This window comes from Leucoraja erinacea, chromosome 2, assembly GCF_028641065.1.
Source record: "Leucoraja erinacea ecotype New England chromosome 2, Leri_hhj_1, whole genome shotgun sequence".
NCBI classification, from domain to species: domain Eukaryota; kingdom Metazoa; phylum Chordata; class Chondrichthyes; order Rajiformes; family Rajidae; genus Leucoraja; species Leucoraja erinaceus.
Genome location: NC_073378.1, coordinates 93188148 through 93214170, shown reverse-complemented (window position 1 = coordinate 93214170; position 26023 = coordinate 93188148). Strand labels below are relative to the sequence as shown.

Here is a 26023-nt window from a genome sequence, read left to right as displayed (position 1 = left end):
CACCATCCTTTGGTGAATTATTTTGTGCTTCATATTTTGTTTTCTCCCCTTCTAATCATCTATCTATTTCACTATGTCATCTCTTCATTTCCAAATGGAATTCTGTAACACAAACATGTGGCAATTCAACAAATTTTGCCTCTGCTGGTCTTTCGAAAAAGCTAAACTGATAGTCCTTTTGCAAAGAGCAAGGACTATCAGTTCATTTTATTAATTCCGTGAAATTGGTGTATTTTGTTTTCCCATTTCATTTTTTTGTCAATAAAACTATATATTTTCAAATTTTCCTTTTCATAACTACAGTATCTGAAGATTTATCCAGATGGATTACATCTTCATTCAAATTTGGCGACCATTCATGGAACTCCATTGTGAGATGGCAAAAGCACTGTCAATACTGAACCTCATCAGATGACAATAGACACCAAATAGTTCAATAACATTAGCTAATTGGTTTCCATGTCTTTTGATAATGCTCAGTATTGACAAAAAATACTAAATAGAAAAACAATGCACCATTTCATAGAATTACAAAGAATGTAAGATTCTGGAAGATCAGCCATGATTATATTGAATGGTGCTGGCTTGAAGGGTCGAATGGCCTGCTCCTGCACCTACTATGTTTCTATGTACAGTTTAGAAGGATGGTATTTGTCCTAATGGTCCATGTTTATATTTCATGTTTATCTATCTTCATCTAATTGTATAAGCCTATACTTCTGTATGCCATTCCTATCCATGTACATTATTTCATATTCTGAGATGAGAAATTATTGTTTTGAATATTAATGAACAATTTTACAATGAATACAAAAAAAGTATCAAACAGTTCTCCACACCACTATTGTTAATCTATAATACCACAACAAATTCCAAGCCACTTCTATAACAGAGATATGTAGGAACCCTTGGTTTACCTATATCTACCTATAATTATTATTCAAGGATATAAAATATGCAAATGAGACTGATGTGCTCATAGCTCTAGCATACTGAATGAATATAAAAATGCACATCTTGCAGGTTAAAATGTCAATAAGATTTGCAACAATTAATGCTGGTACAAAGATTAACATGATAACTAAAGAACAATTGATCAATGACAAAATAACCTTTGAAATAATAAGCTACAAACATGAAAGGTTATAATGTGAAAAAGAATCATTACATTGCAGACAACTTATCGCTACAAATTAATATCTGGGGAATAATTTAAAACTTTGTGGAATAAAATTAAATGAGAGCAGCAAAAATGTGTTCAGCCAGCTCAACATCTTGAATTTTAATGGACCTGATATCAACAGACTGAAATTCCTGAGGCAATTATCATCATAAACATGAGTTCATTTGAGTAGTTGAGCGCTGTAAGTGTGCAACAGTGGTTAAAGAAAAACTGCAACTTATTTAATTATACTTATTAGTTAATCCCTTGATTGGTAGTCTAAGGTATGGTTTTAATGTCTATTATTTGAGACTGCGTGTTTGCTTTGATCCAATTCCTAATCCAGGCTAGTCTGCACATATCATTGGCAAGAATGGGTTATTATTTGACGTAAATATGCAGTATAAATAGGTTTCTTTGTACAGTGAGCTAACGTATAAATTCAAATCTTTGGTGCAGTTATTTCACGATCAGGGAGCCACAGAGTAATTGAGAGATACAGCACAGAAACATGGCTTCTGGCCTACCAACTCTGCGCTGACCATTAATCACCCATTTGCACTAATCCTGCATTAATCACATTTTTATTCTTCCCACTTTCTCATCAAATGACTCCTCATTCTACTGCTTATCTGCACATGAAGGAAATTTTGCAGTGGCCAATTAACCCACCAACCTGCACATCTTTGGGATGTGCCAGGAAACCGGAGCATTTGATGGCACCACATGTTTACAGTGAGAACATGCACAATAGCAGCAAATCTGATACATCAGTTGAGAGGACTGGAATTTATATATTGCCTTACACATCCCATTCAAGGTATCTCAACACAATTAATGAAATTAATCTTGAGTGTGATCACTGCGGTAATGTCAGAAGTATCCAATTTCAGCACAATGGTATCATAATGATTAAATAATCTATTCTAGTGGACTTGTTTGGAGGATGAATATTGGCAATAGTTCACCACAAAATGACCCACGTGACCTTTTACGTACAATTGAGATGGCAGGAAGGGCCTTAACTTAATACCTCATTCAAAAGATGTCACCCCAAGAGTGCAACACTTCACCAGTTCTGAACTTAGATTGCATCTTAGATTATGGTGATCATATCTTTGGAGGGGGTATTTCTTTCTATTTGCAGGCTGCTCATCTATGCACAAAGGAAAACTTACAATGGCTAATTAACCCGCCAACTTGCACATCTTTGAGATGTGAGGAAACCAGCGAACCTCGTGGAAAAACATGTCCACTGAGAGAAGAGACACAATAGAAGTAAGTGAATAATGCCGTTCATTATTTTGAGATATGTTCATACTATTATGGTGGCATTACTGCAAGCTGATCTCAGTTTATTTTGTTCTGCTCAGATTCAGCAATAACTCTAAATCTAGCTTGTAAGACTTTCATGTTGATATAAAGCTTCTTATGCTTTAATTTTTAGAAGAATATGGGCCAAAACCTCACAACTGGAGCAAGCCCAGAATATCAATTTGGTCAACGTAGTCAAGTTGGGCCGAAGGGCCTGACTTTACACTGTACAGGTGTATGACTCGGTGAAACCTCATAATGGAGCTGCCTGCATTCAGATATTATATGCATCTTGATAAATCATTGCATGATGTTAAAAATGTTAAATGAGAAAGACCCTCTTTGCTCCTCTGCTACATTCTATTCTCCCTGACTTCACCCTTGAAAGAATGAATGTGTTGCATGAAGTAACACCATCATCATGATATTTTGGAGAAAGATATTATTAGTTATCTAATTATTTTCATAGTCTTGCAAAAGAATGCAAAAAAGCTTCAACCTTAAATAAATTATTAAAAAATTACCTTCTTGTGCGGTGAACAGTCATCAATGGTGCTGAAACAAATATAAATTAATTTAGAATATTTCAAATATCCTTTTCTTGCTTATACAGTTTTGCATACATTATGTCTAGAGGGTAGCCAGTTAACTTGCACGAAGCGTAGAAACAGACCCTTCGACCCACCTTGCCCACGCCCAATCTACACTCGTCCCACCTATCTGCTTTTGGCACATATCCCTCTGAACCCATTTTATCCGTACCTGTCCAAATGTATCTTAAATGTTATTCTAGTGCCTCAACTGGCAGTTCGTTCTACATGCCCACCACCCTTTGTGTAAAAAAGGTTACCCCCACAGGGTCCTATTAAATCTTTCCCCCCTCACCTTAAATCTATGTCATTTTGTTCTCAATCCTACTCTGGCAAAAGACTGTGCATTAACCCTACCTACTCCTTGCATTATCTTGTATACCTCTATAAGATCATTCCTCATCCTCCTGCGCTCCAAGGAATAACATCCTAGCCTCTCCCTATAGCACAGGCCCTCGAGTCCTGGAAAAATCCTTGTACATTTTTCTACACCTTTTCCAGCTTAACACCATCTTTCCTCAGTGGGAGGAATAGGTGGGGTAAATGCACAAAGTCTTCTATGCAGAGTATGGGAATCAAGAACCAGAGGACATAGGTTTAAGGTGAGGGGGGGGAATGCAATAAGAACTTGAGGAGCAATTTTATTTTTGCACAAGGATGATTGGTATTCGGAAACAGCTGCCAGATGAGATAGTTGAGGCTGCTATTATCATTTAAAAATCATTTGGACAGGTACATGGATAGAAAAGGTTTAGAAGGATATGCGGCAGGTGGGATTAGTTAGCTGGGGCATGTTGATCAGCATGAACAAGTTGGGCCAAAAGGCCTGTTTCTATCGATGATCAGCATGAGCAAGTTGGGCCAAAAGGCCTGCGTCTAGCGATGATAGTAATATGTTCGAGTAAATCAGTGGGATAGGCAGCATCTCTGGGGAAAAGGGATGGGTAATGTTTCAGGTCGAGACTGTTCTTCAGACACCTGTTTGTTTCTATGCTGTATGACTCCATAATTGATGTTGGTTTGGTTAATGAATTTGGAGTACTTTGCAGAGGTAAGGTTTGGGGGCATATTTTATGGGCCATGTGGAGTCTGCTCTCTGTTGTCTATGTGGCAGAAGCATAGAGGCGGGCAGGGATCACATCTGCCCGGCAGACCATGAGTTTTGAGCTTCGATTGAGGTCTTCATGTAGGAATGAAGCTAGGAGCTTGATATCTGAGCATGGCATCTGAATGTGCAGAAATGCAAGCAGCATCTGCATATTGCATTTGTCTGCTGGGAGTCAGTGGCTGTGAAGTATATTCACTGTTGGATGAACAGTTTCCCATTAGCCCTGAAGATCAGCTCCACTGCCATACAAGGTTTGTTGACATTGGAGTAGGAGACACTGTCATTTCAGAAGGCATGGGTGGGTTATCTTCCAGCTGCTTTTATTATATTGAGTCAGTGGCTTGCAACATTGGGTAGGTATATGCAGCCAACGCAGAGGTCAGAAGCATGGGCCATGTGTGCGGACAGAGCCAGTCATCATGAATAGGGACAGAGTGTGTGACTGTTATTGAACAATTTCTTTTCTTCGGTATTCACCAAGGAGAAGGACACTGAATTATGTGAGGTAAGGGAAACAAGTAGAGTAGCTATGGAAACTATGAGAATAAAAGAAGAGGAAGTACTGACACCTTTGAAAAATATAAAAGTGGATAAGTCTCCAGGTCCTGACAGGATATTCCCTAGGACATTGAGGGAAGTTAGTGTAGAAATAGCAGGGGCTATGACAGAAATATTTCAAATGTCATTAGAAATGGGAGTGGTGCCAGAGGATTGGTGTACTGCGCATGTTATTCCATTGTTTAAAAAGGGTTCTAAGAGTAAACCTAGCAATTAGAGACCTGTTAGTTTGACATCAGTGGTGGGCAAATTAATGGAAAGAATACTTAGAGATAATATATATATAAGCATCTGGATAAACAGGGTCTGATTAGGAACAGTCAACATAGATTTGTGCCTGGAAGGTCATGTTTGACTAATCTTCTTGTATTTTTTGAAGAGGTTACTAGGGAAATTGATGAGGGTAAAGCAGTGGATGTTGTTCTATATGGGCTTCAGTAAGGCCTTTGACAAGGTTCCTCATGGAAGGTTGGTTAAGAAGGTTCAATGGTTGGGTATTAATGGTGGAGTAGCAAGATGGATTCAACAGTGGCTGAATGGGAGATGCCAGAGAGTAATGGTGGATGGTTGTTTGTCAGGTTGGAGGCCAGTGACGAGTGGGGTGCCTCAGGGATCTGTGTTGGGTCCACTGTTGTTTGTCATGTACATCAATGATCTGGATGATGGTGTGGTAAATTGGATTAGTAAGTATGCAGATGATACTAAGATAGGTGGTGTTGTGGATAATGAAGTAGATTTTCAAATTCTACAGAGAGATTTAGGCCATTTGGAAGAGTGGGCTGATAGATGGCAGATGGAGTTTAATGATAAGTGTGAGGTGCTACATCTTGGTAGGTCAAATCAAAATAGGACATACATGGTAAATGGTAGCGAATTGAGGAATGCAGTTGAACAGAGGGATCTAGGAATAACTGTGCATAGTTCCCTGAAGGTGGAATCTCATATAGATAGGGTGGTAAAGAAAGCTTTTGGTGTGCTGGCCTATAAAAATCAGAGCATTGAGTATAGAAGTTGGGATGTAATGTTAAAATTGTACAAGGCATTGGTGAGACCAAATCTGGAGTACGGTGCACAATTATAGGAAAGATGTGAACAAAATAGAGAGAGTACAGAGGAGATTTACTAGAATGTTGCCTGGGTTTCAACAACTAAGTTACAGAGAAAGGTTGAATAAGTTAGGTCTTTATTCTTTGGAGCGCAGAAGGTTAAGAGGGGGGACTTGATAGAGGTCTTTAAAATGATGAGAGGGATAGACAGAGTTGACGTGGATAAGCTTTTTCCCCCATTGAGAGTAGGGAAGATTCAAACAATGATTTGAGAATTAAGGGACAGAAGTTTAGGGGCAATATGTGGGGGAACTTCTTTACTCAGAGAGTAGTAGCTGTGTGGAATGAGCTTCCAGTGGAAGTGGTGGAGGCAGGTTTGATTTTATAGGTATATGGACGGGAAAGGAATGGAGGGTTATGGTCTGAGTGCAAGTAGATGGGACTAGGTGAGAGTAAGTGTTCGGCACGGACTAGAAGGGCCGAGATGGCCTGTTTCCGTGCTGTAATTGTTATATGGAACTAGGTCGGCAACATCAAGCGGGTGTTTGGCTGGAGTCAGAGGTCAAGAACATTGGCCACATGTGCAGCTGGAGCTGGAGGCTATAAATGAGGATTGGAATTAGCATTCGGGAACTTGTGCCAAGTGCAAGCCCGGAGCAAGTTTAATAGGCAACCACGCATATTAATTTCAGGAAATTCTGTACCAAGTCAATGGGTAGTAAATATCACCAAACAAAGGTTGTCAGTATTCTGTTGGCAGCATGTTGTCCTGGAATGAGTGCCTCATGTATCATGATTCTCCTCTTTCTTCTCCCATAATCAGTACTTTAACAGCCACGTCCTGTTAACTGTATGAATCTCAAGGGCAGTAAATAGAGCAGCACTAGACAGGACATGCATGTCTGTCATACTCACTGTCTGCGAGGTGTCCGAAACAGGCTCTGGAGTTCTTTCAAATCTTTCTCCAAACTCGGGTACTCAAAAAGATCATCCAGCACACACCTATAAAGTTTCTGTAGCACAAAGGGACAAGCATTGCATGTTGTTCATGAAGACTGTAAATAAAATACTAAATATTTTAGAAATTTTAAAATACCCTACCTTAAAAAGCAATTTAGTATTTTCATCTTCTCGTAATAATGTCCTGTAAAGATAGACCCACTGTGACACAATACGCAGAACTTTACGCTTTCGGTACAAGCTGTTTTTCAAGACTCCTTGTTTTTCAGCATGTGTCTGAGAACAATATGTAGCTTTCAGTCAAGGAAAAAAGCATGGTGGTTTAAAAAAAGTCACAACTTTAGAGCAAATTTGTATGGTTGTGTGTATGTACAAGTTACGATTTGTTTAATTTTCTGGCTGAAATTTTTAAATCTAGTTCTTGAATAGCAGCTGATGAATATGCAGTTTTTCAAAGATTTGAGTTCGCTAGAATGCAACTCGGTTATGATTCCCCTGTTTAGCAGAAGCTGACTGAATCTCAATAAAACTTAGGCGTGAATTACTCAACTATGCAACAGGTTTCAATCTTTCCTTTGTATTGGTATTTATAGTAATCCATCAACAGCAATAATTTTAAGATCACAAAAAAAAAAATACTGTACTTTCTTTAACATTCCTCTAAACTCATTTTCTGATGTTAGGATGTTGCCAGGGAATAAGCCCCTCAATTATCACTACTCTTCCCTCATTTTGTCTACTCCATATTGCAATGGAATCACATCATTCCCATTCATCATTTTGTCGGTTATTCCAAATCACTTTTCTGGATGGGGAAGGAAAGTATTGATGGATGTGGCAGCGAAGCAAACAAGGGTATGAACATAATTCAATTCACCACTACACGCTTGAGGGTAAGTAGGCATTTCAATAAAAATGTCCTTTTAGTGATATCCATCAATTGAGTGAATCTTAAAAAATGAAGGACTATCATAATGATAATCTGTGAGGACAGATGATCCACAAAGTAGTGCAAGTGCCCTTCAGGTATTCAGCAGTACAAAGGATTTGATAATCTTTCATTGCACTGATGAGAGTCCAAAGGTGGAAGATAATGTTTCAAGCCTTATCTATCTTGCAGTATCCATCAATGATATCCTAAATCAATTGCACCATATTACTTTAAATTGATTGCAAAACTCTGCATTTACAACAAATTTAATTTACAAGCTTTGCTATTAAATCAAGTGCTCCGCTTATCTTTTTGAGGAGAATTCTACTGCAATAATGATCTTGCCAGTGGGAACCACAAATGATTTAATAACTGGTATGAATGAGTCTGAAGGAACTATCAAATTTCCTGCCACTAATATTGTGCACACCCCTTGTCTTCTCAGAGGCTGTTAAATTGTGAAATGCAGTTACAAGATTAATGTACAGTTATTCTGCAGTAACTGCTGAGGAAGGTAAATTTGCTCTCCAACAAATTCAGTTCCTAATGCTCATCTCATTTATTCCAAGGGGTTTTATAGTATTGAGTTAAAAACACTACATTACATGATCTGATGGACATTTTGTATTTTAATCACCACATTTTGTTATTTTGTTACCTTAAAATATTAAATATTATTGCTGCATGACATCAATTCATCAGTGAGCAAAACACTCTTCAAAATTCAAGAGACATCCTGGCACAACCTGCTGTTTTTCACAGACACTCAGCTGCTTTCTCTGCATTAACTATCTGTGATTATTGGAATCTTTAATCGATTTTCTCTATGCCCTTTCGCTGAAAGTAGTCATACAAATGTTAACCATTTGTGACCCAAAACAAAGTAGTGATCAGAGATGAAATTTAGGGCTTTCAGTTCAATTCCTTAGTGCAATGTTTTTATCAAGACACTGGGGTAATCCTGTGAACACTAAACTGTGTTTAAAAGTTTACGATTCAATAACTATTACGTTTTCAGACATTGCACTAGTTTAAAATATCAAAACATATCACAACTGCACAATTTCATAATCAAGAGTCAAAAGGCAAAGTAGCCTTCATCTCTCTTTAATATTTCCTATCATTGTTTATTTCAGATGTAGATGGTCAGGCAGTTTCCCATCTACAAGCTATTAACTGCCAGCTACTACACAGACCCATCACTTGGGACATCTTCCGCTCCAGACCCTTCCCTACTTTCCACAAGGACCACTCTCTCCATGACTCTGCAATCCACTCCTCCCTCCTCACGTCCATCCCCAACCCCAGGTATTTCCCCTGCAACTGCAGGATGTGCAACATCTATCCCTACTCCTCCACCCTGCCCATTATCCAGGGACACAAACAGCCCTTCCAGGTGAGATAGATATTCACTTCCACATCCTCTAACCTTGTCCATGCAAAAGATGCTCTCGAGGTGGCCTCTTCCTCAAGAGCACACTCAGTCACCACTTTGCCAAACATTTGCTCTCGGTCCATCATGGCCATCTAGAACTGTTGGATTCTGGCCATTTCATTACTCCTGCCCATTCCCACACTTCATTACTGCTCATCCCACATTTGCCTGCCCCAGCCTCCGCCACTGCCAGGGTGAGGTAAAACACAAATTTGAGGAACAGTATCTCATAATCCTATTCAGTAATCTACTGTACAAGCCAATGGCATGAACACTGAATTCACTAGTTAACCTGTTCTCCCCTCTCAAGAATTTCTATCCACTCTCAATCTCCCACATGAAACCCTCTTTCCAATACTTGACTCTTCACCCAGCTTCTTCCTCACCCACAACATCTGCCCATCACCCACACATTCCTCTCATTGGACCCCTTCCCCTTCTCATTTACCTTCTCTTCCAACCAGATTACATCACCTTCAGCTCCAGTTTCCTCCACCAATCTGGCCCCAGTGTAGTTGTCCCCACGCCTCTCTCTTTCCCCTCCAACCCTCTCTCCTTCCCCCCCCCCCCCCCCCCCTACCCCCCCCCCCCCCCCCCCCCACACACACACAACCCTGCATACGGATCCACTTACCGCATGCCAGTTCTTCCCATCTTCCCTCTCTTTACACTGGCTTTGCCCCCTCACTCTTTCAGTCCAGAGGAAAGGTCTCAACCTGAAACTCCAACTGCCCAGTTCCATCCACAGATGCTGTCTGACCTGCTGAATTGCTCCAGAAGACGTTTTTTGCTGGAGGAACTCAGCAGGTCAGAAACATCTGTGTGAGGGAATGGACAGATGGTGTTTCAGGACATGACCCTACTTCAGATTGTTTTTTGATCAAGATTCCAGTATCTGCAGTCTCTCTTGTCTTCTTTATGTTCTGTTTAACTTGATTCCCATTATCAGCAGTTACATACTTCATTGTAATTTTCAGGTTTGGTCAAGTCTGAAAGCATTATGCGATCAACAATGACAAAAATGGAATTATAACATAGTAAAATCTTACAAGTGCACTTTTAATATTACTTATTTTCTGAAGTTGTCATGATTTCGATTTCAACTGAACTAGTGAAAGAACTGAACTATTCATTCATAGATTTATCATTTTCTGAACTAATGTCTGGCCCAAATTGCAGAAATCCAACCAAATTAGTGCACAATGAGACTGCTGCTTATTGCATGCATAGTTCACTACACATCTTTACAATGTGAAATGAAAGAACCATTAAAACAAAACAATAATTGCAGTTTCTGTAATTGCTAACCATTGCACTTGAATTCAGATGGTTAATTGAAGTAAAACTTGTCAGGTTTGTTCGTCAGAAAGCATTATGCCTTTAAAATTCATGCTATACTGGCTGATTTCAAACCAGATAGATGATCTGTCATGACTGCAATGTTCTGCCATGAATGGCTCTCAATTAAAATTATTTAAGGGATTTTCAGTCCCGTATTCTCCATGCAGAACTCCACTTCTTAAGAACTGGACATCCTGCATTATTTAGCCAAGCTCTTTTAAATAAACCATTAAATGCTGGAGTTAATGGAATTGCCAGCAGGCTTCTTTATAAATAGAGATGAAAACCATTGAATGACGGAAGTTACTTCGGGTCATGAGACCTCAGCTGTTTCCTCAGTTCTCTTGCACATTTCCCTTCTGTCATTCATCTTCATTTACAGGGATTATTTTTACATATCTTTTCCATGCCTGTTCACTCTGATATCCAATAATTTGATGACATTTTTGTTCTGTTAGACCAGTGGTTCTTAACCTTTTTGGCACCAGTACGCACATACGCGAACAAAATACTGTATGTGGTATGTACCTTTGTTAGGTTTCTAAACATGGGCTCAACAAATTGATATGTTATTTGTGTTCCCTTCATGACCCCAGGCAAAGCCCCCAATGACCCCCATAGGGATGAGGGGGGGGTCACGACTCCCAGGTTGAGAACCACTGTTATAGACAATAGAAAATATGTGCACGAGTAGGCCATTCGGCCCTTCGAACCAGCACCGGCAATCAATGTGATCATGGCTGATCATCCCCAATCCGTACCTCATTCCTGCCTTCTCCCCATATCCCCTGACTGCTACCTTTAAGAACCCTATATAGCTCACTCTTGAAATTATCCAGAGAACTGGCCTCCACCGCCCTTTGAGGCAGATAATTCCACAGACTTCCAATGATTTTTTGCAGGATTTTTTTTTGAACATTATACAGTTTGTCAAAATGTATTTGCTGGCCACTTAACAGAATAATTTATATTTATAAACCATCACTAAAACTGCTCCTTATATAATGCATCAAATGAAATGGCAATCCGTAAATACAGCCACACACCCCACAAGAGATTTAATGGACAAGATAGAGCAAAGAGTCAGATGATTGAAAGCACCATTTTAAGAAGCATCTTAAAAGAGGAAAATGAGTTAGAAAGGCAGAGAGGTTTAGTGAGGAAACTCCATAGGATGGTGCAGACAGCGAGAGAGTACGTTATCTGGAGTGCACCCGTGGCCAGAAAGGGAGAAAGCACAGATTTCTCAGATAGCTGGTAGATATTATAGTGATAGAATGGGATAACATAAAGATACTGGTGGGGCCACATTTAGAGCATTGCATTCAGTTTTGGTCACCCTATTATAAGAATTACAGTGTTAAGCTGGAAAGGGTGCAGAGGAGATTTACGAGGATGTTGCCAGGACTCGTGGGCCTGAGCAACAGGGAGAGTTTGAGCAGGCTCGGACTTTATTCCTTTGAGCACAAGAGGATGAAGGGTGATCTTAGAGAGATATATAAGACCATGAGAGGAATAGATGGGGTAAATGATTTTTTTAACCCAGAGTGGGGGAATCAAAAACCAGAGAACATAGGTTTAAGGCAATGGGGGAGAGATCGGAGCCCGAGGGACAACTTTCTTACATAACGAGTGGTGGGTGTATGGAATGACCTGCAGGAGGAGGTAATTGAGGCAGGTACAATCACAAGTTTTTAAAAACCTTTGGACAGATACATGGATAGGATCAGTTTAAAAGTATAGGGGCCAAACACAGGGAGGTGGGACTACTGTATGTGCTTTCAAGTTTATTGTATCTTCTGCCTGACTCGAGTGGGGAGAAGAGGGGATGACCAGGGTGAAAAAGGTCCTTGACTATATTGGCTGCATTCCCAAGGTATTGTGAATTATAGATAGAATTGATGGATAGATCTTGGTGCATACAGGCGCAGAATATTTTGTTTTGAAGGAATTACGAATAGAACTGAACATTTAGTAATCATCAGCAAACATCCAATCTCATGACAGAAGGAAATTATTTGATGAAACGGCTGAAGATGGTTGGCCATGGAACAAAGCCCCGATGGACCCTGCCCTGAAATGATGGCTTTACTCTGGGAGGTACCCTTGAAACTCACCATCTACAGATAAAATAGGCACACATCTCGGAGACGAGGAAGAAATGGTCACAGTACGTGTGCTGCACATCTTTATAATATTTACGATAACAATGTTGGTGGAGAATCCACTAGACTGACATTTCTAGCTACTTTCCAATGCACAGGCAAGTAAGTGCATGCTTTTAATAGGACGTTCTTCACTATTGCTAACTCAGTGTGCATTTCATGAGATTTATTAAACATGTCATTTGTTGTTCAGTTAAGAATCTCACTTCTGAGTCAGAAAGTTGTGGATTAAAATTTAATTCAGAACCAGCAGAAAAATAGAGACCCAAGAACCAGCCCAGACAGGTTAGGCTGTTGGAAGAACCGACCTATGAATGGGACTTTAAACTCTCTGCTCTGAATGCAAAAGACTACTTTGAATTTGAGCAGTGGATTTGTTCCTGGTCATTACTTTTCCAACCCTGAACTACACTGCAAAAGATAATCTGCTGCTCATTTCATTGCCTTTTGTAAGAACATTTTGTGCCCAAAGTGGCAAACGTATATTATACTTTAAAACATTAGAAACAAAACTCTGACTGTCGAGTGCCAGTGGATTTTCCAGGGTAATTAGAAGCCCAACATGAAAGCCTGGTGTTTTTCTGCTGACTTAGTGTTCTTTCAGAATAGTGCTGGTTTACAGATGCACAAAACATGTCTGCTGGTTTAAAGAATTGGCAAACAAATCTTTCACAGATTTCTCAAACATTGCGTAGAGCTTTTTATAGCTATTTTCTGAAGAACCAAATGCAGCCTGAACAGCTGTGAATTTCCAGCATTTTCTATTTTTAATTTTAGATTTGCAGACATTTTGAGGTTTAAAAAAAAATTGTTAAGGAGAACCATGTGTGGCAAACAGATAAGCATTAGAAAATGCAGACCAACGTGGATTCATCTCATTCAAGACTTCTTTTCATCTTCCAAAGGGATGTTGGGGAGAATGAAAAGTTAGCGAAGGTCCCCCAGCAAGTATAATTTCTTCTCTGCTCACTCACTTTTTCACTCCCTTACCCTCAGCACTTCTCAGCACCTAGTCATATAGATGACCCATAGCTATACAATACAATACAATACAATTTATTTGTCATTTGAACCCCATTGAGGTTCAAACGAAATGTTGTTTCTGCAGTCATACACACAAGAAAGAACCAAGACACAACACAATTTACACAAACATCCATCACAGCGCATCTCCCCCTCGCTGTGATGGAAGGCAAAGACTTATCTCTCCCCTGCACTTCCCATTCCCCTCCCGATGTCAGAGTCAAAGTCAAAGCCCCCGGCGGGCGATGGTAATTGTCCCGCGGCCATTAACGCCGCGCCAGGTGATGCAAGGCCACGCTCCGCTACATTATTGATCGCAAAATTATCGGATTCTTTTCATATACATTTTGACAATTCAGTCTCTAAGTGACATAACAGTCCACAAGTCACAACCTAATTGTAAACACCGAAAGGTGATCCAACATTCTGTCAGTATTGGGGCAGAAAAATCACCGCCTAGAAATTGAACGCATTTGTAGATGTTATTGTGTTTTGTTATTTCTAGGTGGAATCAAACCCATTGGGAAAATATCCCAAGCACACATTTCACCTCAGCATTGGGTGCGCAACTGACATGCGACAATTATGTCATCGGGTCATAACTGATAGGGGCAGAATTAGGCCATTTGGCCCATCAAGACTATTCTGCCATTCAATCATGGCTGATCTATGTTTCCCTCTTAACCCCATTCTCCTGCCTTCTCCACATAACCATTGAAACCTGTACTAATCAAGAATCTATCTACCTCTGCCTTAAAAATATCAGTTGACAGCCTCCTCAGCCTTCTGTGGCAAAGAATTCCACAGATTCACCACCCTCTGACCAAAGCAATTCCTCCTCATCTCCTTCCTAAAGGACGTCTTTTAATTCTGAGGCTATGACCTCTAGTCCTGCACTCTCCCACTAGTGGAAACATCCTCTCCACATCCACTCTATCCAAGCCTTTCACTATTTGGTAAGTTTCAATGAGGTCTCCCCTCATTCTTCTAAACTCCAGCGAGTACAGGCCTAGTGCAGTCAAATGCTCATTTTATCTTAACTCACTAATTCCTGGGATTATTCTTGTAAACGTTCTCTGGACCTTCTCCATCCTTCCTCTGATATGGTGCCCAAAATACTCCAAATGCAGCCTGACCAGCACCTTATAGAGCCTCAGCATTACATCCCTGATTTTGTATTCTAGCCCTCTTGAAATAAATGCTAACATTGCATTAGCCTTCTTTACTGCCGATCGACTTGCAGATTAACCTTTTGGGAATCCTGTACCGGCACTCCCAAGTTCCTTTGCACCTCCAATTTCTGAGTTCTCTCCTCATTTAGAATATAGTCTATGCCTTTATTCCTGCAACCAAAATGCTTGACTCCACACTTTCCTACACTATATTCCATCCGTCACTTCTCTGCCCACTCTCCCAACTTGTCCAAGTCCTTCTACAGAGTCCCTGCTTTCTCTACGCTACCTGTACTTCCACGTATTTTTGTATTATCTGCATGTCATGTCACAGGTCACATTGTACACGTTCTCTCCACTCCCAGGAGAAATGGAAATTTCATCAATCCCCTATACAAACTTGAATATCGAACGTATAATGGCACTTCAAGGTTCTGCAGCGTCAAATATAGATCTTGTGCACAATGTCTGTTAATCTCACTTTTCAATACCAAATCATTGCGCAAGTGTCATTAGAGGCGATTGTTTGTCAATTTCAATTACCACGAGTGGTTAAAGTATTAGCTGTGCTCTGAAGAGACAATGATGTCAGATTACAGCAAGGAGGTTACATGGAAACAAAATATTTACCCCTATGCTATTTTATTCCAAGACGGATTTCAGTTTGATAATTTCTAGATAACTTTTAAATGTTTTTCGTGTTCCCGATCAAAATTGTGTTATAACTAATTCAGCCATTCAATGCAAGTGATGTTCCTCAATTCATCACTAGTGTTTTCTTCATTTTGTGTTATGTTAACACAGTTTTAACTAGAACTTAATGACCCATATGTTTGACTCTTTGCATACAAAGAGATTGTATGCAGGGATTGTATGCAAAACAAAGAATTCATCTGTACCAAGTACACGTGACAATAAAGTATAAATCAATCAACTATCTACACTGATCATAGTGCCTTCATTCAAATTACGTTTAAGGAGCATGCTGCAATCATTGACCCATTCACCAGTGGACACTTTACAGTGGCCTGAGACCAATCATACCATGTGTTTAAGAGGGAACTGCTGCTGCTGCACCCGCTGAGTTTCTCCAGCTTTTCTGTGTAACCACCAATCATACCATGGTAATTAAATGGGCCAGATTATCTCACCATGAGTGCTGAAGCACAAAAGATAGCACCATGTCCCTCATCCCCCACCTTCTCCCTCCTCTTCCTAGCAACCTTTTCCGCTGCTGCAATGTGCAGAGTCCTTTAGGGATCCCCCACTCCCAGTGACATGTAGCTGAGAGCTCAACATGCAGATGTTGACGAGGCCAACATGGGTCCCATTTTACTGCTTCATTTATTAATATTTTGGCCTATTACACACATTCTGTTGGTAAGTCAGAGGTCATCGCCATACTCCACACCACATGTACAGTTCACCAAACTGCACAATTGACTTACCAGTACAGGAATACGGAATTCGTAATTTATGGTTCAAGTGAGTTTTTCTTAAATCAGTCATTACTAAAGTGTTCAGCATTCATACCTACATGGTGGATCTTGTGTTTTAATTCATTATTTACACTTGTTAAACAATGGGAAACTAAGCATTATATTATTGATGGGATTTACAAATAAAATTGCATTTTATAAATTTGCAAAATTAAACAGCACTTGATGATTTCTGATGAATGATTGAATGACACGTGACTATTTTGCAGAAATCAAAGGTACTCACCAAAGTTAGGAGATCAAGAGAACATTTCAACCTATTGTAGCCACAAAATGCCGAGTAACTCAGCGAGACATGCAGCATCTCTGGAGAGAAGGAATGGGTGACGTTTCTGGTCGAGACCCTTCATCAGACTGAAGAATCCCCAGCATCAGCAGTTCTTTCCTACACATTTCAACCTATTTCTTTCTTGAGATCATAAAGCCTTGGTCCTTCAAAACATATCTTTCTAAGCATGATAATCCTCTACTAACTTGCTAGCTAGTATACGTAGAGATCTGAAAGGATATTGTCTCAGTAATGCATGGCACAAATCACTGGTTGTCATGAAGACTGTGTATGTAAGAAGAAAATCGTCCAGCAAGATATCTGTAAAAGAAAACTTTTTTTTTTTAAACTGAATTGTCTCAAAATTACATCTATCAGCAATTTAATTATTTAATACACAAAATATACTGCAAACCGGATTAAAAAGAACATTTATTTATTACACTACAGCAACATAACTGCCCACTCACCAATCCGTGTGCAAAAGCTAAAGAATAAACCCAAAAGGATCAGTATTACAGAATTTACCATAATGTACATCTTCATTTCTTAAGACTTTTTGGTAAGTGTTTATGTTGCATCCCGTATCCGATTGCCAAGCGATGTAGTGAAATATATCTCGGGTTATTCAAATAATGGCTGTTTGTAGTTAGTTTTTGAGGGTGTATTTGTTTTCATTTAATGCAAAGTAGATGAAAATGACCTGGGGGAAATCTAAAATGATGACCCAATTACCAAGTCCTTAGTCTGATACAATTTTGTGGGCAATGCTATATGCATTTTGAATATACTTGTAAGCCAGTTCCCTATGGTAATGATACATCAAATAAGAAATAGGAGCAAGAATGGGCCATTTTACTCTTCAAACAAACAACTCAAGGTGTATTCAGGTGATCAAAAGTGTATATATAGTCATTGAGTCATGGAGTCACACACAGCATAGAATCAAGCCCAATGACACAACTTGTCTATGCCAACCAGGTTTTGTAGCTCATCTAGTCCCATTTGCCTGTGTTTGGCATAGACACGTCCTATCCATGTACCTGCATAAATGTATTTTAAGCATCAACATTGCACGTTCCTTTCGAGCTTCCTCTAGCAACTTGTTTCACATACACAGCACACTCCACTCTCTTATAAGGAGAGTTCTGAACTCCTCTACCCTGGAAAAAAGACTGTGACCATTCTTGATTTAGCCTTTCATGATTTTATATACCATAACAAGGTCACCCCTCAGCCTCCTATGCTACAGGGAAAAATCCCACCCTACCTCATCACCCCTTATAACTCAAGCCCTCATGTTATGGTAACATCCTGGTAAATCTTTTCCGCACCCTTTCCATAAATCCTTCCAACAGCATCCAAATGTGCTCTAACCAATATCCTGTACAGCTGCAACATAGCATCCCAATGCCTGAATGGAATATTCTTACTGGTGCAGGCAAGTGGCCTCTGGAGTCACCATTTTCAGGGAACCATGCACCTGTACCCCTCGGTTTCTCAACTCTACTTCACCTACCAGCGTCCAACCATTTACTGTATAAATTCCTACTTGATTTTGTTAGGAGGTCCCAAATGGAAAGGACGCGAATGCAGGCTCATCTACAAGTATTGAAGAAAACTCAAAATCCAGACACGAATGGAACCAAAAGACATAGATCAGGAACCAACAGAACTCAGAACTGCTATTGAACCAACAAAATGCAGAACTGATTAGTCAACACCCATTTGGTGATGATCTCAGGTATTTATACCAAGTGATAGATTAGGGGAGCAGATTAAATGCAAGTGTACTACTAATAGCTCAGGGGAGGTATGGAAAAAGTCTCAAGTGTCTGGAGGCATGGCAAGTGTGATAGATTTACCAAAATGCACCATCTCACACATGTCAGTATTCAGTTCCATTTGCCATTCCTTAGCCTGCTTCCCAAGTTGATCCAGACCTTCTATAAACTTAAATTGCCCATCTCATTGTCCACTATACCACCAATGTTGATGTAATCTGCAAATTTGCTAACCATATTAACGAGCAGGCACTAAGAACTGGAATCTCAAGCAAAATACAAAGTGCAGCAGTAACTCAGCTGGTCAGATAGCATCTGTGGAGGGAAAGGATAGGTGATGTTTCAGATTGAAACCCTTTTTCAGTTAACTACATTAACTAAATTGTCATCCCAATCGTTTGCATAGATGAGAAACAACAGAGAAACCTAGCACAGATCCTTGCACCACACCACTGTTGACAGGCATCCAATCAAAAAATCAACCTTCTACGATCACCCTCGGACTCCATTACCAAACTATTTTTCCAGGTGCGGCAGAGGTTCACCTGCATCTCCTCCAACCTCATCTATTGCATCCGCTGCTCTAGGTGTCAGCTGCTCTAATTCGGTGAGACCAAGCGTAGGCTTGGCGATCGCTTCACCAAACACCTCCGCTCGGTTCGTAATAACCAAGCTGATCTCCCGGTGTCTCAGCACTTCAACTCCCCCTCCCATTCCGAATCCGACCTTTCTGTCCTGGGCCTCCTCCATGGCCAGAGTGAGGACCACCGTAAATTTGGGGAGCAGCACCTCATATTTCGCTTGGGCAGTTTGCACCCCAGCAGTATGAACATTGACTTCTCTAATTTCAGGTAGTCCCTACTTTCTCCTCCCCTTCTCAGCTCTCCCTCAGCCCACTGGCTCCACCTCTTCCTTTCTTCTCTCCGCCAACCACCACCCCCCCCCCCCCACATCAGTCTGAAGAAGGGTTTCGACCCGAAACGTTGCCTATTTCCTTCGCTCCATTGATGCTGCCTCACCCGCTGAGTTTCCGCAGCATTTTTGTCTACCTTTGATTTTCCAGCATCTAAACTATTTTTTCAGTTGGCTAGCTCACCCTGGATCGTCTGTGACTGAATGATCTAGACAAGCTCAACATGGGGGAACTTGGCAAAGGACTTGACAACATGCACATAGTATAGCACTAAACAAGGCAATGACAACTTAAGTTTATTCATCATTACCCATGTTGCATGGAAAAAAAGAAAATCCACCAGCATTGTATCTATAGTGCATGCTGGGAGAAATGTTTGTGCTTTCCAACATGTGGGAACATCCTGTGCAAAGCTGGAAAGAGACAGAAAACACTATTTTGTGCTTATTATTTGTCTTTACCAGTCTAAAGCGAGCACAGGGCAAAATGCTAGGATTTTTATCTTGCCAGAAGTAGGAATTTATTTTCTAAACTGTCTCCTTCTAAAAGATTAGCTAAATCCCTTGAATGATATCATCTTAAGCCAAATCAATGCCTGAGAGAGAAAGGCTTGGCCCATGCCATGCTGTGTTTTTGATACTGTAAATTTGTAATCTCCCCTGCATCATGTGCTTCCTATCCAAATTCAATTATTGTAGAGCTGCAAAATGTCATCACAGCCTGAACAAGGTGACTTGAGACTGGCGTCCCGATTAACCAGTGTGTGAACAGCCAAAGATACTTATTGTCTTCCATTGTGTAGGAAGGAACTGCAGATGTTGGTTTAAACCGAAGATAGACACAGAATGCTGGAGTAACTCAGCGGGACAGACAGCATCTCTGGAGAGGAGGAATGAGTGACATTTTGGGTCGAGACTCTTCTGAAGATGCCCTGCCAAGTTACTACAGAATTCTGTGTCTCTTTAATTGCCTTCCATTTCTTATAGAAAGACATTTTCTACATTTTTCAATTGGAACAATCATTTTTCAAGTGCAGCAAAATTAATGATCAGGTGTTTTTTTCAGGTGTTCTGTCATAATTGTAACAATTTATAATTTACAACAACATATTACAAAATGGTTTCTGAGCTGAAATTGTTGCAGTCGACAACAAAATAATTTAATGTATTATCTGCTTTACCCCTGTCCATTTTGGGGCTCTGCAGGTTGCTGATTGGTTCCAAAACTGGCTTCTGATGCACACGTGCACATTTGTAGTACAATTCTTGCCAGATTTTATATTGTTCGGGAGTTTTACTCATGCATAACCAAAGTCTACTGAAAATATGCAAAGCTTGTTCACCCTGAAGCCAATTGGCATCCGTTGCTGCCAGTTTGAACCTCAGCGCTCCAGCACACACTGACTATTAACTTCACATATCTGAATACAAGTTCAGAAATAGAAGAAAACAACACATGAATGCTGCACAAAGGAATCAACAACTGCTTTCAAGTTAATTGCTGACTGATTTCTAAAGTTTCAGCGGCACAAGTTTTAGTACTTTAACGGCACAGCGGCACTGTGTAAAGTTCTTTATAATTGCTGAAGTCTTCGGGGAGTGGTATGCGAGGTGATGAACAACTTTGTCTGAGTTCAAGGGTTTTGTACAAACATGTTGCTCCCAGACATTCCTCTAGGAATGCAACATGTCTGGGGAAATGAGCAGAATGAATGCAGAGCAATACAAGTTAAATAAGTGGTTGGAATGAGCTCTCAAGAGGAGGTTGTATCTCCAGGGATGTTTAGGGAGCAATTTGCCAACCTCAGCCACAGCAGGGAGCTGGCCTGAGGAAGTGCGGGGCCCAATTGGGAACAATTTTGGTTGGCCCCAGGCTCCCAGCCAAGGTCTATAGAATCATAGAAATAGAAATAAAGTCTATTATAGAGTTTATATCTCTATGGTAGAATGGAAAGTAATCAAAATGTGCATTTAAAAAGTGCCTGCGAGTTAATGGGCCAAACAGATCTAAGCTACATTTTAACATAAAACTGCATACATGTAAGCCTACAAGTAACAAACAGAATGTGTAGATCACCTCTGAAAAGTACATAGTTACAATACCACTTGTTTTAGTGACTGTGAAATGAAAACAAAGTAATTTAATGAACTAGATCAACTGATTTAAAACCAATAACTATTGGTGAAAAACCAGTCCAGGCATTAAATTTTGGGCTTCAGCCCCATCCCCAATTTAGTTGTGTGTGTGTTAGTTGGCTGTGCGTTATGTGTGGGAGGGAAGGAGAGGATGGAGGGAGGGAGAGAGAGAAAGGGGGAAGGAGAGAAGGGAGTGAGGGAAGTAGAGAAAGAAGGTAGGTTGGGAAGGAGAAGGGAAAAGAGAGAGAGAGAGAGGAGGGAGGGAAGGAAGGAAGGAGAGAAGAGAGGGAGAGGGTCGGCAGCGGGAGCGGATGCCGGGGACCGGGCTGACAGGTGTGAGCTGAGGCCGAGGTTTGTAAACGTTGCTCCAACCCCCGGCTCGGCACTCCTTGTATTGTTCACCGCGTCTCCCCGGGGAGAGAGAGGGATGGAGCCCGTGCTGTGTGTGTGAAGCATGGCGACTGGAGGGGCGGGAGCGCTGCCCAGAGACCGTGAGGGAACGACCCACCTACCCCTCTCCCCCTTCTCCATTCACTCCTCACACCCCCCTCCCCGTCTACCCATTTCTTCCCCCTCCACCCCTCTACACTCTCTCCACCGCTCTCTCCACCCTCCACCCAGGGTAGATCTACCCGAGCCGAGAGTAGATTACTCTAGCGCGGGGCCCCCTTAGACGCGGGGCCCAATTGGGAGCAATTGGTCCAATTGTCTTAAGGCTGGCCCTGGCAAGGAGCAGAGTTTTAAACATCTATTCTTTGGTATAGTTTCCTCACTGAAATTGTCACACTGGGCAGTGCGATATTCACATTGGCTATAAAAGTAATGGAGCCATCTAACTTATCCTTCAGTCTCTTTCCACAATGTACTGGATGTAGGTACAACATTTGAGCACTTGTACATAAGGCAGACAATGTCCAGTAGGGTGCCACAAGGCTCAATGCTGGGACCCCAGTTATTCACAATATACATTAATGATTTAGACAAAGAGAAAAAACGCAAGTTTGTGGATGACACAAAGTTGGGTGGCAGTGTGAGCTGCGAAGAGGATGCTATGAGGCTGCAGGGTGACCTGGATAGGTTGGTTGAGTGGGCAGATGCATGGCAGATGCAGTATAATGTGGATAAATGTGAGGTTATCCACTTTGGTGGCAAGAACAAGAAGGCAGATTATTATCTGAATGGTGTCAGATTAGAAAAAGGGGAGGTGCAACGAGACCTGGATGTCCTTGTCTATCAGTCACTGAAAGTAAGCATGCAGGTACAGCAGGCAGTGACCTTCATTGTGAGAGGATTTGAGTATAGGAGCAAGGAAGTCCTATACTCAGATACTTGCCAGTTACTTACCTCGACAGAGATGCGATTTTTCTCTGTGTCACATCTCCGTTTCCCCCCTACGGCCTACACCATGGAGTGCTGTGGCCTTTCCTGAAGACCGGCCCGGTCATTCAAGAATGGATCGATTGGGTTTATATTCAATGGAATTTAGAAGGATGAGAAGGGATCTTTAGAAAAACTGAAAATTCTTAAGGGATTGGGCAGGCTAGATGCAGGAAAAATGTTCCCAATGTTGGTGGAGTCCAGAACCAGGGCTCACAGTTTAAGAATAAGGTGTAGGCCGTTTAGGACTGAGATGAGGAAAAACTGCTTCATACAGAGATGATCATGTTGAATGGCAGTGCTAGCTCGAAGGGCTGAATGACCTACTCCTGCACCTATTTTCTATGTTTCTATAAAGGAGGTCAGCTACAGTATTTCCCACCGTTGTCAGGATGGACCTCAGAAATGCTAAGGATGTATTCCCTATTTTCCATACCACCTTATTATGGCTCTTGCAATTTTTTAATCAGTACTTTCTCTGTACATTTTAGTTTAGTTTAGTTTAGAGATACAGCATGGAAACGGGCCCTTCAGCCCACCAAGTCCACACCGACTACACATTAACACTATCGTACACGCACTAGGGACAATTTACATTTATACCAAGCCAATTAACCGTTTTTCACTGTATCTCAGTACATCTGCCAATAGTGAACTAACACCAACACCATAGCCCATATATACATGTAATGAAACCCTTGCTGACTAACTCATGTATCAAACAGAAGACCACACGCATGCATAAACACCACTTGTACTGTCTGCCACTATCTGTAGTCTGAGCTGTCCACCATTTTTCTCATCTGCAAAACCATGGTGTCGATCCGAAACGTCACCCATTCCTTTTCTCCAGATATGCTGCATCCCCCAGAGTTGCTCCAGCTTTTTGTGTCTATCTTCAGTTTAAACCAGCATCTGCTGTTCCTTCCTACACAAACCAGTACATGTAACGGCTGGTACACAAAAATGCTGGAGAAACTCAGTGGGTGCAGCAGCATCTATGGAGCAAAGGAAATAGGTAACGATTCGGGCCGAAACCCTTGAACACATGTAACGGCTAATCTGTAGTCTCCAACATTTTACTTTTATTCCTTTGATTGGTCTCACACCTCTCATTTGGCCACATTGGAGGAGCAGCTAAAACAAAATAAATATTCCAAGACAAATCACACTTGAAAATGTCCTTGTGCCTGTGATTTTGCCTGACTGGTTGCCATGGAGCAGTACACTCTCATAATATTAATATTAATATTGCCATAGAGGGAGTGCAGAGAAGGTTCGCCAGACTGATTCCTGGGATGTCAGGACTGTCTTATGAAGAAAGACTGGATAGACTTGGTTTATACTTTCTAGAATTTAGGAGATTGAGAGGGGATCTTATAGAAACTTACAAAATTCTTAAGGGGTTGGACAGGCTAGATGCAGGAAGATTGTTCCCGATGTTGGGGAAGTCCAGGACAAGGGGTCACAGCTTAAGGATAAGGGGGAAATCCTTTAAAACCGAGATGAGAAGAACGTTTTTCACACAGAGAGTGGTGAATCTCTGGAACTCTCTGCCACAGAGGGTAGTTGATAATAGGCCAGTTCATTGGCTATATTTAAGAGGGAGTTAGATGTGGCACTTGTGGCTAAGGGGATCAGAGGGTATGGAGGGAAGGCAGGTACGGGATACTGAGTTGGATGATCAGCCATGATCATATTGAATGGCGGTGCAGGCTCGAAGGGCCGAATGGCCTACGCCTGCACCTAATTTCTATGTTTCTAATATTAAACCAATACCAATACTCTATTCACTGTAGAGAAGCTGGAAGCAGGCTGATCACATTCATTGGAGGTAATTGAAGAAAACTTTGGAATTTAGGGCTCAGTGAACAAGGCTTTCCAATATTTCTATGGACACCAGCAGACTTGGATGGCGGACAAAGTCAGCAAGGGCACTGGTGAAATGTTCTTGGTGGGAGGACAAATGCTGCAATTCCATCAGTTTCACAATCAATAGCAGGTCTGCGGATCCCTTGAACCTCAACAATTCTCAGAGGTAGATAGTTGGGGAGTTGCTAGAACATTGCCGCCCACATTCCTGATAGAGTTTACATGACCTTGATTCTTCTTGCTGGAGGCCATGTAACCTCTGTGGCTGATTTGATTGTAAACTGAAGTCTGCATTCCAATCTACTTGCCTACCTTTGTTTATAAAGCATCTAACTTTGCTTTCCAGATTGGCACTTTGAAACAATCATCTGAGACCTTTGCAGCAAATCACACTCTCTGGAGATGTACAACTTCTGTTTCCAAGATAATTTATCTGGTAAAACCATTGACCTTTTGTCTCCTGTAGATGTAACACATCTTGGTGATAAATAGTGCAGTATAATATGGGAAAGTCCTGGATTAAGTCTGGTCTCCCCAATAAGATATAATTTGACAGAAGAACTCAAATGTCTCTTCCCAGCATTTGTTTCCTAAAACCCTGCCACCCATCTGCCATCTTCTTCTCCCTCTGTTAATCCTGACCCTAGCCATCCATGACCCCTTAAAAGCCCTGGACCTGATGTTGCAGCTGCTGACACTCAAAGCGAAACAAGAAAGAACATTTCAATGTGCACCATCATCTAAGTTGAGACAGTACGTACACAATGAAAACAAGTTTTCTCGCAATTGTTTCTTAGTATGACGGAATGTTCTCATTTTTTGATTTGGAGACGTCTGATTCATGAGATGGGTATATGGACGGGAAAGGAATGGAGGGTTATGGAGGAATGGAGGGTTATGGTCTGAGTGCAGGTAGATGGGATTAGGTGAGAGTAAGTGTTCAGCACGGACTAGAAGGGCCGAGATGGCCTGTTTCCGTGCTGTAATTGTTATATGGTTATATGGTTATGAGAACCCGGGTGACTTTGATGACCGATAGGAGTTTCCTGGAATTTGGTAGATATGTTGAATTGCCTGTAGCCACATTGAATAAGCCCTGCCAAGGTGCTCATCTTGCAACAGAAATGCTTTACATAAACCATTTGGCAGAATTTCATAATGTAATAAACCCGAATATGCCGTTGGCTTTGCCTATCAGCCTAGTAACTATTTTCATGATTGGAAGATTTATGCTTTTACATTAAAATCTATTTTTTTATGCAGATACTCGGAATTGTCTTGGGTTAGAAGATATTCATAGACAGTTCAGAAAGACACAACACTCAATGGAGCATTATGCAAAGACTAAAGTGTTTTATGTGTGGCAAATA

At 41.0% G+C, this 26023-nt stretch overlaps 1 protein-coding gene across 1 annotated transcript in view; it reads right to left on the bottom strand.

Moving 5' to 3' along the window:
* Positions 1-26023, bottom strand: part of rapgef5a (Rap guanine nucleotide exchange factor (GEF) 5a) — a 131812-nt gene that overhangs the window by 27377 nt on the left and 78412 nt on the right. The window contains exons 13-16 of the mRNA XM_055661364.1: positions 16815-16893; positions 6880-7027; positions 6694-6791; positions 3001-3031 (exon numbers count right to left, since the gene is read on the bottom strand). Of these exons, the coding sequence (XP_055517339.1) occupies positions 3001-3031; positions 6694-6791; positions 6880-7027; positions 16815-16893 (356 nt within the window). The remainder of the gene's footprint in view (positions 1-3000; positions 3032-6693; positions 6792-6879; positions 7028-16814; positions 16894-26023) is intronic.